The sequence below is a fragment of the Pristiophorus japonicus genome, chromosome 18 (genome assembly GCF_044704955.1).
Source record: "Pristiophorus japonicus isolate sPriJap1 chromosome 18, sPriJap1.hap1, whole genome shotgun sequence".
Taxonomy (NCBI): domain Eukaryota; kingdom Metazoa; phylum Chordata; class Chondrichthyes; family Pristiophoridae; genus Pristiophorus; species Pristiophorus japonicus.
Window position 1 is genome coordinate 70340459 of NC_091994.1, and position 15397 is coordinate 70355855.

At 47.6% G+C, this 15397-nt stretch overlaps 1 protein-coding gene across 1 annotated transcript in view; it reads left to right on the forward strand.

Annotated features, from left to right (window-relative positions):
- Positions 1–15397, forward strand: part of LOC139229054 (ephrin type-B receptor 2) — a 585159-nt gene that overhangs the window by 456550 nt on the left and 113212 nt on the right. Inside the window, exon 6 of the mRNA XM_070860715.1 lies at positions 9753–9877. Coding sequence (XP_070716816.1) covers positions 9753–9877 — 125 coding nt within the window. The remainder of the gene's footprint in view (positions 1–9752; positions 9878–15397) is intronic.

Genomic DNA, 15397 nt, shown 5'->3' on the forward strand with positions numbered 1-15397 from the left:
CTCCTTGTCCGAGGTCCGATCTAATGCGCCGCCCGTTCTGATGTGATACAGAAAGTCTCCAAAGTGTAGAAAGTAAACTCTCAGCACAAGTACTGTGAACAAACCCTTTCCCACTGGCAGGTGAGGAAGCAGCTGTCGGTATTTATTGCAGTATTTGCCTGAGGTTGATTCAGCCCCTCAGTTGCCACTGTGCTCTTGCCTTGCTTTCACTGGCGAGTTTCAGGAAGCCCGGGAAACCCGTGGATGCACCGTTGAAGTGCGTTGAAATATTGCCCTGATTAAGCAATTAACATAAGGTAATAGGCAATTAACATAAGGTAATGTAGGATCACATCGGATATACGGCACAGAAACAGGCCATTCGGCCCAACCAGTCCATGCTGGTGTTTATGCTCCACTCGAGCCTCATCTAAATCTATCAGCATAACCCTCTATTCCCTTCTCCCCCATATGCTTGTCTGGCCTCCCCTTAAATGCATCGATACTATTCGCTTCAACCATTCCCTGATGTAGCGAGTTCCACATTCTCACCAGTCTTAGGTAAATAACTTCTGAATTCCCTATTGCACTCCCCACTCTTCCCCACAAGTGGAAACATTCTCTCTGTATCCACTCCATCAAAAACTTCCATAATTTAAAAGATTTCTATTAGGTCACCCCTCAGCCTTTCTATTTTCAAGAGAAAAGAGACCCAGCCTGTTCATCCTTTCCTGATATGTATATCCTCATATTTCTGCTATCATCCTTGTAAATCTTCTCTGCACCCTCTCCAGTGCCTCGATATCCTCGATATCCTTTTTATAATATGGCAATCAGAACTGTACGCAGTGGTCTAAGTGTGGTCTAACCAAGGTTCAATACAGGTTTAGCATAACTTCCCTACTATTCAATTCTATCCCTCTACAAATAACCCCTAGTACTTGGTTTGCTTTTTATGGGCTTGCTAACCTGTGTCGCAACTTTCATTGATTTGTGTATTTGCATCCGAGATCCCTTTGTTCCTCTGCCCCACCCAGACTCGCACCCTCCCAGTAATAAGTGACCTCCCTATTCTTCCTACCAAAATGTAATAGCTCACATTTATCTGTGTTGAACTTCATTTGCCAATTATATGTCCATTCTGCAAGTTTATTAATGTCCTCCTGTAATTTGTTGCAGTCCTCCTCAGTATTGACTATCCCCACCCCCACCTCCTCAATTTGCATCCGCAAATGTAGAAATTGTGTTTTCTATTTCCAAATCTAAATCATTAATACAAATTGTGAACAGCAGTGGTCCCAGTACTGATCCTTGTGGAACATCACTACCCACATTCTGCCACTGTGACTAGCTACTCTCTGCTTTCTGTCTTGAAGCCAGCTAGTTATCCATCATTCTCTGATCTTGTTCATCAGTCTATTGTCGGGTACCTGATTGAAGGCCTTTTGCAAATCTAGATAAATTACAACCACTGCATTACCATGTTCTACTCTCTCTGTTACCTCTTCAAAAAAGTCAGTGAGGTTGGTCAAGCAAGACTTTCCCATTTGTAATCCTATCTGACTATTCATTGGTTTCTAGATGCTCTTCTATTTTCTCCTTTAGCAGAGTCCATAATTTTTTTATAACCAATTGACTCATCCATAATTCCCTGGACATGTTCTATACCACTTCTTAAATATAGGTTTACATTAGCTATCTGCCAGTCCTCTGGCTCTACATCTTTTTCTAACAAATTATTAAATAAGCAGAAGACTTAGCGACCAATCAGCTTGAGTATCATTCTGAAGAATTCGCAGGAACATAATTCTTGAAGTCAAATGCGACTTTCGAAATTGGCAAAAGCCAAGTAATTTAAGTTGATGTACGATTTGTAAAATTTCTCTTGTTGGTTTTATAGTATGCGCTTGGCCTAATGGCAGCATTCACGGCTTTAAATCAGAAGGTTGTGCTTCAAACCCTACTCCAGGGCTTGTGGACATAATCTGTACTGACACTTGATTGCAGCACCAAACAAATACTACATTGTCAGAGATTCTGTCACTGTGTGTCAGTGTGTGTTAGTGCATGTGTGTGTGCTAGTGTGTGTGTCAGTGTGTGTGTGTGTCAGTCTGTGTCTCAGTGTGTGTCAGTGTGTGTCGCTGCAATGCTCCATCTCACTCTCAACAAGCTCCCCACTGGAGTGGAACTAAACTACAGAACCAGTGGGGACCTGTTCAACCTTCGTCGTCTCCAGGCCAGATCCAAGACCGTCCCAACCTCTGTCGTCGAGCTACAGTACGAGGATGATGCTTGCATCTGCACACATTCAGAGACTGAACTTCAAATCATAGTCAACATCTTCACCGAGGCATACGAAAGCATGGGCCTTACGCTAAACATCTGTAAGACTAAGGTCCTCCACCAACCTGACCCCACCACACAGCACTACCCCCCAGTCATCAAGATCCACGGTGCGGCCCTGGACAACGTGGACCACTTTCCACACCTCGGGAGCCGATTATCAGCAAGGGCAGACATCGACGACGAGGTTCAACGCCACTTCCAATGTGCACCAGCGCAGCCTTCGGCCGCCTGAGGAAAAGAGTGTTCGAAGATCAGGCCCTCAAATCTGGCACCAAGCTTATGGTCTACAGGGCTGTAGTGACACCCGCCCTCCTGTATGGCTCAGAGACGTGGACCATGTACAGTAGACACCTCAAATCGCTGGAGAAATACCACCAACGATGTCTCTACAAGATCCTGCAAATCCCCTGGGAGGACAGACACAACAACGTTAACATCCTCGATCAGGCCAACATCCCCGGCATCGAGGTACTGACCACACTCGACCAGCTCTGTTGGGCGGGCCACATTGTTCGCATGCCTGACACAAGACTCCCAAAGCAAGCGCTCTACTCGGAACTCCTACACGACAAGGGAACCCAAGGTGGGCAGAGGAAATGTTTCAAGGACACCCTCAAAGCCTCCCTGATAAAATGCAACATCCCCACTGACACCTGGGAGTCCCTGGCTAAAGACCGCCCTAAGTGGAGGAAGGGCATCCGGGAGGGCGCTGAGCACCTCGAGTGTCGTCGCCGAGAGCATGCAGAAATCAAGCGCAGGCAGCGGAAGGAGCGTGCGGCAAACCAGACTCCCCACCCACCCTTTCCTTCAACCACTGTCTGTCCCACCTGTGACAGAGATTGTGGTTCTCGTATTGGACTGTACAGTCACCTGAGAACCCACTTTTAGAGTGGAATCAAGTCTTCCTCGATTTCAAGGGACAGCCTATGATGATGTTGTGTCAGTGTGTGTGTGTCAGTGTGTATGTATCTGTGTGTGTGTGCCAGTGTGTGTGTGTCAGTGTGTGTGTGTCAGTGTGTATGTGTCAACCGTGAGGGTCCATGGAGCGTCCTCCTCCGTTTCGGTTGCCCCCAAAAGTTTGTCACCATCCTCCGCCTGCTCCACGACGACATGCAAGCCATGATTCTTACCAACGGATCCATTACAGACCCAATCCACGTCTGGACCGGGGTCAAACAGTGCTGTGTGTGGGTCAGTATGCGTCATCGCCCCCAACCCTCTTTTCAATCTTCCTCGCTGCCAGGTTCCACCTCACAATCAACAACCTCCCCGCTGGAGTGGAACTAAACTACAGAACCAGTGGGAACCTGTTCAATCTTCGCCGTCTCCAGGCCAGGTCCAAGACCATCCCAACCTCTGTCGTCGAGCTACAGTACGCGGACGATGCCTGCGTCTGCGCACACACAGAGGCTGAACTCCAGGACATAGTTGATGTATTTACTGAGGCGTACGAAAGCATGGGCCTTACGCTAAAAATCCGTAAGACAAAGATCCTCCACCAGTCTGTCCTTGCTGCAGAGCACTGCCCCCCAGACATCAAGATCCATGGCACGGCCCTGGATAATGTGGACCATTTCCCATATCTCAGGAGCCTTTTATCAACTAGAATAGACATTGACGACGGGATTCAACACCGCCTCCAGTGCGCCAGAGCAGCTTTCGGCCGCCTGAGGAAAAGAGCGTTTGAAGACCAGGTCCTAAAATCTGTCACCAAGCTCATGGTCTACAGGGCTGTAGTAATACCCGCCCTCCTGTATGGCTCAGAGACATGGACCATGTACAGTAGACACCTCAAGTTGCTGGAGAAATACCACCAACGATGCCTCCGCAAGATCCTGCAAATCCCCTGGGAGGACAGATGCACAAACATTAGCGTCCTTGTCCAGGCCAACATCCCCAGCATTGAAGCACTGACCACACTTGATCAGCTCCGCTGGGCAGGCCACATTGTTCGCATGCCAGACACGAGACTCCCAAATCAAGTGCGCTACTCAGAACTCCTTCATGGCAAACGAGCCAAAGGTGGGCAGAGGAAACGTTACAACGATACCCTCAAAGCTTGCCTGATAAAATGCAACATCCCCACTGACACTTGGCCAAAGACCACCCTAAGTGGAGGAAATGCATCCGGGAGGGCGCTGAGCACCTTGAGTCTCGTCGCCAAGAGCATGCAGAAATCAAGCGCAGGCAGCAGAAAGAGCGTGCGGCAAATCAGTCCCACCCACCCCTTCCCTCAACGGCTATCTGTCCCACATGTGACAGGGACTGTGGTTCTCGTATTGGACTGTACAGCCACCTAAGGACTCACTTTTAGAGTGGAAGCAAGTCTTCCTTGATTCTGAGGGACTGCCTATGATGATGATGTGTGTATCAGCGTGCGGTCCCGGCCTGTAAGACCATCAGCAGGTCGGGGCCATTGGAGGGAGCAGTGTGCAGCGGCATACCACTGCAGGGAGCAGCGCGTGCTGCTGCAGGAGGGCGATGGCTGCGAAGCCAGGTCACTGATTGCAGTCCGGGCAGGCACAGCAGGAGGGGCGAAGGAGCAGCAAGAGTTTGTAGAGGGAAGTGACCGGGGCCCAGGAGAGGTGTGAGTTTGAACCCAGAAGAGGCGAGGGGCCCAGGGGCAGCACGGGCCAGCCCACACTGCGATATGTGTGTGCACTAGGTCCGTGCAGCAAATCTGGTCTCCAGTCGTCCTGGTTAACCCTTGCCACTGGACCAAGACCTAGCTCTGTCAAACCCGTGTGGTGGCTGGTGTGCAACGGCCACCACATGTTAAAAAAATCCCATCACAGGCATGTTCCACCCCTCAAGATGTAGTTCGGGACCTGGAATATTAGGTCCTTCATTGAAACACCTGTGAACTCATCCCTTTTTGGTGTGGAAGAAGGTCATCCTCGCTTCGAGGGACCGCCTATAATGATGATGATGGTGTGTGTCAGTGCGTGTGTGTGTGTGTGTGTGTCAGTGTATCAGTGTGTGTATATCAGTGTCAGTGCATGTGTGTGTGTCTGTGTGTGTCAGTGTGTGAGTGTCAGTGTGTGTGTGTGTGTGTCAGTGTGTGTGTGTGTGTCAATGTGTGTGTGTGTCAGTGTGTGTGTGTGTGTGTGTCAATGTGTGTGTGTGTCAGTGTGTGTGTCTGTGTGTGTCAGTATGTGTGTGTCAGTGTGTGTGTGTCGGTGAGTGTGTGTCGGTGAGTGTGTGTGTCAGTGTGTGTGTCAGTGTGTGTGTCAGTGTGTATGTGTCAATGTGTGTGTGTGTGTCAGTGTGTGTGTGTCGGTGAGTGTGTGTGTCAGTGTGTGTGTGTCGGTCAGTGTGTGTCAGTGTGTGTGTGTGTGTGTCAGTGTGTGTCGGTGAGTGTGTGTCAGTGTGTATGTGTCGGTGAGTGTGTGTGTCAGTGTGTGTGTCAGTCTGTCAGTGTGTGAGTGTCGGTGAGTGTGTGTTGGTGAGTGTGTCAGTGTGTGTGTGTCAGTGTGTGTCTGTGTGTGTGTGAGTGTCAGTATGTGTGTGTCGGTGAGTGTGTGTCTGTGTGTGTCAATGTGTGTCAGTGTGTGTGTGTGTGTCAGTGTGTGTGTGTCAATGTGTGTCAGTGTGTGTGTGTGTCAGTGTGTCAATGTGTGTCAATGTGTGTCAGTGTGTGAGTCAATATCTACTTGTGTGGCTCAGTGTTTGATAACGTTCCTGTGAAACGCCTTGGGATGTTTTACTACATTAAATACAAGATGTTGTAGTAATGTATTTGCAACAGTAATTACTCATGTAGGGTAGCAGTGGGTAATTACAGGCTTGAATTAAAGTGAAGAATTAGCAGTGAAAGTGTTGGTGCAGGTCCACCCCAATAGGTGAGCCCAGGGGAGGCGCAGAGCATGTTGGTGTACACCCGGGCTGAGGGAGCCCTTGCTGATTCACAGCCCACCAATAGCAAAGGAGCTGGTGCCCGAGTACAGGGGGAGCGGATTTCCTTTCTGGATCGAAGCGAGATTGCACGTAACCCCGGGGTCAGAATCAAGACAATAATTAGGGAGATTTAGAAATGAAGAAGAAGTAGTGGAAAAAATGTTATAAATGGGGCCTCCAGTTATGGCGCATTCATAGCAGCACGGAAGGAGCTGTGAGCTGCATATGCATCAAATTAGTTTTATATTTTACAGGGCTTCTTATTCACATCGAGCTTAAAGGGCAACATCATTTACTGCAAGGTTACATTTCATAAATATATATATAAGATGTTATAACCTGAAACAATTATGTCATAAAACACATCAGGGCACAATGGGCAAACTACAGCACGGACACTAATCTGATTTGAAAGGTTTTCTGTGTTTCGGGATGCGGTCCCGGGTTTTGAGCTTTGTGTGTCTGACAGAGTGTTTGAGGGCGAGTGGCTGATCAGGGGAAGGGCTGTCCCTGCAGTCGGAGCTCGGTGGGGGGACACTGGGTGATCGTGCGGACATCTCCCTCACTTGCCCAGGCGCACTGCTCCATCTAGTGGCCCCGATGGGAAGGTACAGGACTCAGCTCCCAGTTTCGCACTCCGAACACACAGCCTCCCAGATTCCGCTGCAGTGACCAGCATTCTGTACAGAGCACGTGGAGCCCGTTCTCCAAACAAGGTCATGGCTCACCCTTCAAGGGTTTGCCCGAAGCTGAATATCGAGGGAACAAGATACCAGGTATCAGGGGCGGGATTTTCGGCTTTGCTGATTTCGGGGCGGTAATGGCGACGGGGCGGTAAAGTTTGCGCCCGGGAACAGTTTGCGCCTCAGTCAGCAAAATTGGGCAGCTGGGCCCTGAGTGTGGGGCGGAGCGCCAAGGGAGGCGTTACACACCTCTCTCAGGGCGCTAGGCCGGCTGAGCATGTGACAATCCCGAGCTAAACAGCCGGCCTCGGAGCGCTGTGAGAGGTCCGGGGAGAAAAATAATAAACCTGAAAAACACCACCAAAACATTCCCAATACATAGCCCACAACACCACAACATAAGTCGCAAAAAAAAAAGAAAAAACCAAAAGTGTAAATTACCAGAAAATCCAGCCCCAGGTATCTAGTCATTTGAATAATCCCAATAATATCGAGCTAGGCCCAACAGTATCTGCCAATGTACAGCAGATAAATGCTGACTTTCCTTTACCTCATTACATTCCATTTATGCGTGAAGTGAAATGTTAATTGTGGACAGCACCGGCTGAAAACCACTAACCTCTGTGGCTAACCTGCTGCCGAAATGTAAATCATGCAGTTACACTATGAAGGTGACATTGACCCCGAGAATTTATGGTTTGCATGGCAAAAAAATCATGTATTTAATACTGAAACCATCGAGTTATCAGCCATGCTTGTGTAAAGAGAAAATATGAGTTAATAGCAATGGTGATCGAGGCTGATCAGAACTGTTCAATCAATAAACTTGCATAGTGACTCCTCTAATGGGGTGACTGAATACAGGAATCTGTGCACCATGTACACGAGTGCTTTTGATAAAATGCTATTTTAACTGGTATCCACTGTAACTGAGTAAATGTGTTGGTGTGTGCATTTGTCTGTGTGTGCGTTTGTCTGTGTGCGCGTGTCTGTGTGCGTGTGTGTGCGTGCGTGTGTCTGTGCATGAGTGTGTGGCGTGTGTTTGTGTGTGTATGCATGTGCGTGTGTGTGTGTGTGTGTCTGGGTGTGTCAATGTGTGTGTGTGTGTGTGTGTCCCCGGGTATGTCTATGTGTGTGCGTCTATGTGTCTCTGTGAGTGTATGTGTATGTGTGGCTGGGTGTGTCTATGTGTATGTGTGTGTGTGTGTGTGTGTGTGTCTGGGTATATCTATGTGTGTGCGTCTATGTGTGTGTGTGTGTGTGTGTCTGTGTGTGTGTGTGTGTGTCTGGTGTGTCTGTATGTGTGTGTATGTGTGTGTGTGTGTGTCTGGTGTGTCTATGTGTGTGTGTGTGTGTGTGTGTCTGTGTGTGTGTGTGTCTGGTGTGTCTATGTGTGTGTGTGTGTGTGTGTCTGGTGTGTCTGTGTGTGTGTGTGTGTGTCTGGTGTGTCTATGTGTGTGTGTGTGTGTGTGTCTGGTGTGTCTGTGTGTGTGTGTGTGTGTGTGTGTGTGTGTCTGGGTATATCTATGTGTGTGCGTCTATGTGTGTGTGTGTGTGTGTGTGTGTCTGTGTGTGTGTGTGTATGTCTGGTGTGTCTGTATGTGTGTGTATGTGTGTCTGGTGTGTCTGCGTGTGTGTGTGTGTGTGTGTGTGTGTGTGTGTGTCTGGTGTGTCTATGTGTGTGTGTGTGTGTGTGTCTGGTGTGTCTATGTGTGTGTGTGTGTGTCTGGTGTGTCTATGTGTGTGTGTGTGTGTGTGTGTGTGTCTGGTGTGTCTATGTGTGTGTGTGTGTCTGGTGTGTCTATGTGTGTCTATGTGTGTGTGTGTGTGTGTGTGTCTGGTGTGTCTGTGTGTGTGTGTGTGTGTGTGTGTCTGGTGTGTCTATGTGTGTGTGTCTGTGTGTGTCTGGTGTGTCTATGTGTGTGTGTGTGTGTGTGTGTGTGTGTGTGTGTGTGTGTCTAGTGTGTCTATGTGTGTGTGTGTGTGTCTGTGTGTGTGTGTGTGTCTGGTGTGTCTATGTGTGTGTGTGTGTGTGTGTGTGTCTGTGTGTGTGTGTGTGTCTGGTGTGTCTATGCGTGTGTCTGTGTGTGTGTGTATGTGTGTGTGTGTGTCTGGTGTGTCTATGTGTGTGTGTGTGTGTGTGTGTGTCTGTGTGTGTGTGTGTGTCTGGTGTGTCTATGTGTGTGTGTGTGTGTCTGGTGTGTCTATGTGTGTGTGTGTGTGTGTCTGGTGTGTCTATGTGTGTGTGTGTGTGTGTGTCTGGTGTGTCTATGTGTGTGTGTGTGTGTCTGGTGTGTCTATGTGTATGTGTGTGTGTGTGTGTGTGTGTCTGGGTATATCTATGTGTGTGCGTCTATGTGTGTGTGTGTGTGTGTCTGTGTGTGTGTGTGTGTGTCTGGTGTGTCTGTGTGTGTGTGTATGTGTGTGTGTGTGTGTCTGGTGTGTCTATGTGTGTGTGTGTGTGTGTCTGTGTGTGTGTGTGTGTGTGTCTGGTGTGTCTATGTGTGTGTGTGTGTGTCTGGTGTGTCTATGTGTGTGTGTGTGTGTGTCTGGTGTGTCTATGTGTGTGTGTATGTGTGTGTGTCTGTGTGTGTGTGTGTGTCTGGTGTGTCTATGTGTGTGTGTGTGTGTGTGTCTGTGTGTGTGTGTGTCTGGTGTGTCTATGTGTGTGTGTATGTGTGTGTGTCTGTGTGTGTGTGTGTGTGTCTGGTGTGTCTATGTGTGTGTGTGTGTGTGTGTGTGTGTGTGTGTCTGGTGTGTCTATGTGTGTGTGTGTGTGTGTGTGTGTGTGTGTTGGGATGGTTCCGTCTTTAGCTGGTTTGCCAATCTCTTCACTTTCTGTTACAGCTCCATCCTCAATTTCATTCATGCACCAAGTGAGCCGTACGGTGGACAGTATGACGCTGTCCTGGTCTCAGCCTGACCAGCCCAATGGAGTGATCCTGGACTACGAACTCCAGTATTATGAAAAGGTATGGAATCTAGGATTTGAAAATAAAAATTCTTCAGAGTGGTTAATTTAGGGAATCAATGAATTGAAGAAACAGTTGAGTTGGTCAATGTAATCGACAAGGAGCTCGAGAGCTTTCTGACTCACATTGTAACTCATTAACATGTTTTTGGTAACCAGAGATCAGGTAAACACCAAACTGATGCCATTGTAAACTGAGGCTTGGAGGGAGCGATTTAAAAAAAATGCACCTTAATCCAGAGGCTTAAAAAATAGAGTCTGAGAATTCAAATGTCCTTTTCCCATTCCTGGGCCTGTCGCCCTCTCCATCTCCTGGGTAAGTTGTCAGTAAATGCGTGTGACAAAAATCGAGCCTTTTTCTGGATAGATTTGTATGTAAATATATCTTAAAAGTGACCCAGTTTAAAAATGGAAGTCCAGAAAGATTAGGGCTGTGAAAAAGACATTTTCTTGTTGTTCAGGAATGAGTTAAGAGGAAGGCGATTTGATTGAGGTGTGAATCGAGCTACAGACTGTAGGACTTAAGGCAGATGTTGGTGGCTGTGACTCTCTCTGAGTTTTGAACTTGTTGAGCAATCTATGGGATAGTCTTCAACCTCCTGTGATTTGATGCTGTATTCGAATGATTACATAGAATGTACAGCACAGAAACTGGCCATTCGGCTCAAACAGTTCAAAAGTGCATTAATGGCTGTAAAGCACTTTGAGACGTCCGGTGGTTGTCTTTCTTTTTTTTCTTTAACCATGCCGGTGTTTATGCTCCACATGAGCCTCTTCATAACCCTCCTGATCTAATCCTATTAGCACAACTTTCTATTCCTTTCTCCCTCGTGTTTATCTATCTCCCCCTTCAATGTATCTATGCTGGTCACCTCAACTACCCCTGGTGGTAGCAAGCTCCACATTCTCACCACTCTCTGACTAAAGCAGTTTCTCCTGAATTCCCCATTGGATTTATTATGAGTTGCTATCTTATATTTATGCAGCGTGCAGCGGCATACCTCTGCAGGGAGCAGCGCGTGCTGCTGCAGGAGGGCGACGGCTGCGAAGCCAGGTCACTGATTGCAGTGCGGGCAGGCACAGCAGGAGGGCGAAGGAGAGGCAAGAGTTTGTAGAGGGGCGTGAGTTCGGGGCCCAGTAGAGGCGAGGGCCCAGGGGCAGCACGGGCCAGCCCACACTGCGATATGTGTGCGCACTAGGTCTGTGCAGCAGAGCTGGTCTCCAGTCGTCCTGGTTCAACGCTTGCCACTGGACCAAGACCTAGCTCTGTTGAGCCCGTGTGGTGGCTGGTGTGCAACGGTCACCACACGTTAAAAAAATCCACGCATAGGCATCTTCCACCCTTCAGGATGTTGTTTGGGATTTGGAATATTGAAACACCTGTGAACTCATCCCTTTTTGGCGTGGAAGCAAGTCATCCTCGCTTCGAGGGACCGCTGATGAGATGAGCTATTTATGGCCTCTGGTTTTGTTCTCGCCCGTAAGTGGAAACATCTTCTCTACGTTTACCCTATCAAACCTCTTCATAGTTTTAGAGCCCTTTATCAAGTAGCACCTCAGCTTTCTCTTTTCTAGAGAATATTGCCCCAGCCTGTTCAGTCTTTCTCTGATTACAGTTGATTAACAGCATTCCCTTCAAAGGAATTGAAAGACAGAAGACAGGATTGGGTTTTCTGGCATAGCATATGAACGCATTGAGCTGTGTGGCTGTTTGGGATCGAACATTCTATGGGTAACATCCCTTAATTGGATATTAAAGGCATCAAGGGATATGGGGATAGTGCAGGAACGTGGAGTTGAGGTAGAAGATCAGCCATGATCTTATTGAATGATGGAGCAGGTTCGAGGGGCCGAATGGCCAACTCCTGCTCCTATTTCTGTTGTTATCACAGTGACAGATACCTTCTCTCACCAGCACCAGGCCCCAGTTACTGGCACTGAGCCACAGAATCCCTTGCCTGTCATCAGGTCCCAGTCTTTGGTCACCACCATTGGTGACCTATCTTCTTTTTCTTCTTAGGCAGTCTCCCGGAGTCGAGGAGGACTTGCTTCCACACTAAAATGAGTTCTACAGTGAGTGATGAGACCAATGCAGGAATTACAGTCTCTGTCACCGGGGCGGGGGAGGGGGGGCGGGTGCGGGGCAGACGGTGGTTGGAGGGACGGGTGGGTGGGGCGCTTGGGTTGTCGTACACTCCTTCCGCTGTCTGTACTTGGCTTCTGCGTGCTCCTGGCAAAGAGACTCAAAGTGTTCGGCGCCTTCCCGGATGCTTCTCCTCCACTTTGAGCGGCCTCGGGCCGGAGATTCCCAAGAGTCGGTGGGGATGCTACACTTTATCAAGGAGGTTTGGTGACCTATATCAAGCATTTGCTGCTGTCTTGAGTCTGAAGCTCTGTCCCTTCTTGTTGACCATTTGACTGCCCACTGTGTCCACCATTCCTCTTCGAGCCCTCACTTCTTGGCCTCTGTCAATTAACACCTCCCACTTCTACTCATTCCTGCTCCTTACCCCGCCTGCAGATTCCATCTTGCAGGATTGAGTCTCTCTTGGACAGCTGTACAGTTTGGGCTAAATTTAATCCCAAGTCCACAGGTGAAAGGTCAGTGTACTAAAATCCCATGCATCACCCAGTTCCCTTCTTGTATTCATACCTTATTAAAAATCTTATGTGCGGTTCCTGTGCATAAAGCTGACATAAAATTCTCGCGATTTTTGGTTACACTGTTGTGCCAACTTTTCCCATTGTAAATTCCAACGACTACATTTCCCGCTCAGCTTTGCCCTGTCACCTGTCACCCATCATGATGTGACACTGGCTCTAATCACTGGTCAGACCGGCATCATTATCTCCCGACAACTCATTCAGAATGCTTTCCGTAAAAAAAACTCTGACTTTTTCTCTCAGCAGTTGAAATCTCTGTTATCCAGAGTAAGATTTTTTTTAATTTAAAAAAAGAACAATTAAGTTGCACTTGAACATGATTACATTTACCCATTGGACTGCCTTTTGTGTCTTTTAAAAAAAAAAGGACAGACTTGCATTTCTATAGCACCTTTCATGACCACCGGATGTTTCAAAGCGCTTTTTGAAGTATAGTCACTGTTGTAATGTGGGAAATGCGGCAGCCAATTTGCGTACAGCAAGCTCCAATAAACAGCAATGCGATAATGACCAGATAATCTGTTTTTGTTATGTTGATTGAGGGACAAATATTGGCCAGGACACCGGGGATAACTCCCCTGCTCTTCTTTGAAATTGTGCCATGGGATCTTTTTTGAGAGAGCAGACGGGGCCTCGGTTTAACGTCTTATTCAAAAGATGGCACCTCCAAGAGTGCAGCACTCCCTTGGAGTGTCAGACTAGATTTTTTGTGCTCAAGTCCCTGGGGAGGGACTTGAACCCACAATCTCCTGACTCAGAGGCGAGAGTGCTGCCCACTGAGCCACAATCGACAATGAAGGTTGACATTTTAATACCTTTATTAAAGTTTTGTTTCAAGACCAGAGCTTGTCTCAAAAGCCTGGGCTTTGACGGGAGAGCTTTCAATCACACCCGTGCATTCTAATCACGTGACATTTGCAGAACTTCCCAGCATTGAGGATTGCAACCCCCTCACCCCGTGACAATTTCATTTTCTTAAATTTTTCCAAAAGTCTTTTTTGTTCATTTTCGAGATGTCACATCATTGGCAAGGCCGGCATTTATTGCCCATCTCCAATTGCCCTTGAGAAGATGGTGGTTAGCTGCCTTCTTGAACCGCTGCAGTCCGTGTGGTGAAGGTGCTCCCACAGTGCTGTTAGGGAGGGAGTTCCAGGATTTTGACCCAGCGACGATGAAGGAATGGCGATATATTTCCAATTTGTGATGGTGCGTAACTTGGAGGGGAACTTGCAGGTGATGACGCTCCCATATGCCTGCTGCCCTAGGTGGTAGAGGGTTTGAGAGGTGTTGTCGAAGAAGCCTTGGCGAGTTGCTGCTGTGCATTCTGTAGATGGTACACACTGCAGACACGGTACATAGAGGTGGATGTTTAGGTTCGTGGTTAGGCTGCCGATCAAGCGGGCTGCTTTGTCCTGGATGGTGTCGAACTTCTTGAGTGTTGTTGGAGCCACACACATTCAAGCAAAAGGAGAGTATTCCATCACACTCCTGACTTGTGCCTTGTAGATGGTGGAAAGGCTTTGGGGAGTCAGTAGGTGATACATTCGCCGCAGAATATCCAGCCTCTGACCCGCTCTTGTTGCCATGGTATTTATGTGGCTGGTCCAGTTGAGTTTCTGGTCAATTGTGAGCCCCAGGGTGCTGATGGTGGGGGATTCAGTGATGGTAATTCCATTCAATGTCAAAGGAAGATGTTTGGACATTGGTCATTGTTGCCTGGCACTTGTGTGGCACGAATGATACTTGCCACTTATCAGTCCAAGCCTGGATGTTCTACAGGTCTTGCTGTTTGCGAGCATGGACTGCTTCTTTATCTGCGGAATTGCAAATTGAACACTCTGTAATCATCATGAAGAGAAGGCCATTGATGAAGCAGCTGAAGATGTTTGGGCCGCGGACACTGCCCTGAAGAACTCCTGCAGCGATGTCCTGGGGCTGAGATGATTGGCCTTCAACAACCACAACCATCTTCATATTTGCAAGGATGACTCCAGCCAGTGGAGAGTTTTCCCCATGATTCCTATTGACTTCAGCATTACTCGGGCTCATTGATGTCACACTTGGTGAAAATCTGCCTTGATTTCGAGGAGGGCATCACTCAACTCTTTGAAGGAAAGTGGAGATGGAATTTTCAAAGATTTTAGACAACTGTAAGAACAATCATACTTTACTACGATGAATTGTTGAGACAAACACCACCTGTGAATGACGTGTCAACAGAAGCACTTGTAAGCGACTTCCTTGGTGGTTAGAAAAAAAACCCGATTGTTTAAAGAGAAAAGATTGCTGTTAAAAATTCAATTAAAAAACCTAATGAATCATTTTTGAGGCTTAAGAATAGATATTGAAAGATAAAAAGATATATATCTTTAATAAATGATAAATCTTAAATTCACACGTCCATTATAAATCCCGATGTCCACAGTTACAATGGACAATGGCTCTGTGAACTAGTCACACTGTAATTACACCCTTCTACCAGTGCTGGTGCTGTGGTGCATCAGTTGTGCCTCTTCCAGTCATTTATGAAAACTTCTGTCTTCCAAGCAAGCATATTTCTCTGTTGCAAGTTTTTCTATTCAAAATTAAATGTTAAATCAAGGTATTGCGTAAAAATAAGAGCAGAATATATAACTTGCAACTGGGCACTGGATTACATCTGAGTATCCTGCCCCCTCCCCCACACCTGCACTGTTTCAGGGTCTACAAACACTGTAACCCTGACACTCCAGTATTGCCGGATCCCCTGCCCAGTTCTGATTAGTTAGTTCCCTTCAGTGTACTACTTGGCATAAAATCTTTGTAATGTATTTGCTTCACGGGTTCTTTGCTTAAGAATTCATAGCAACACATTGCT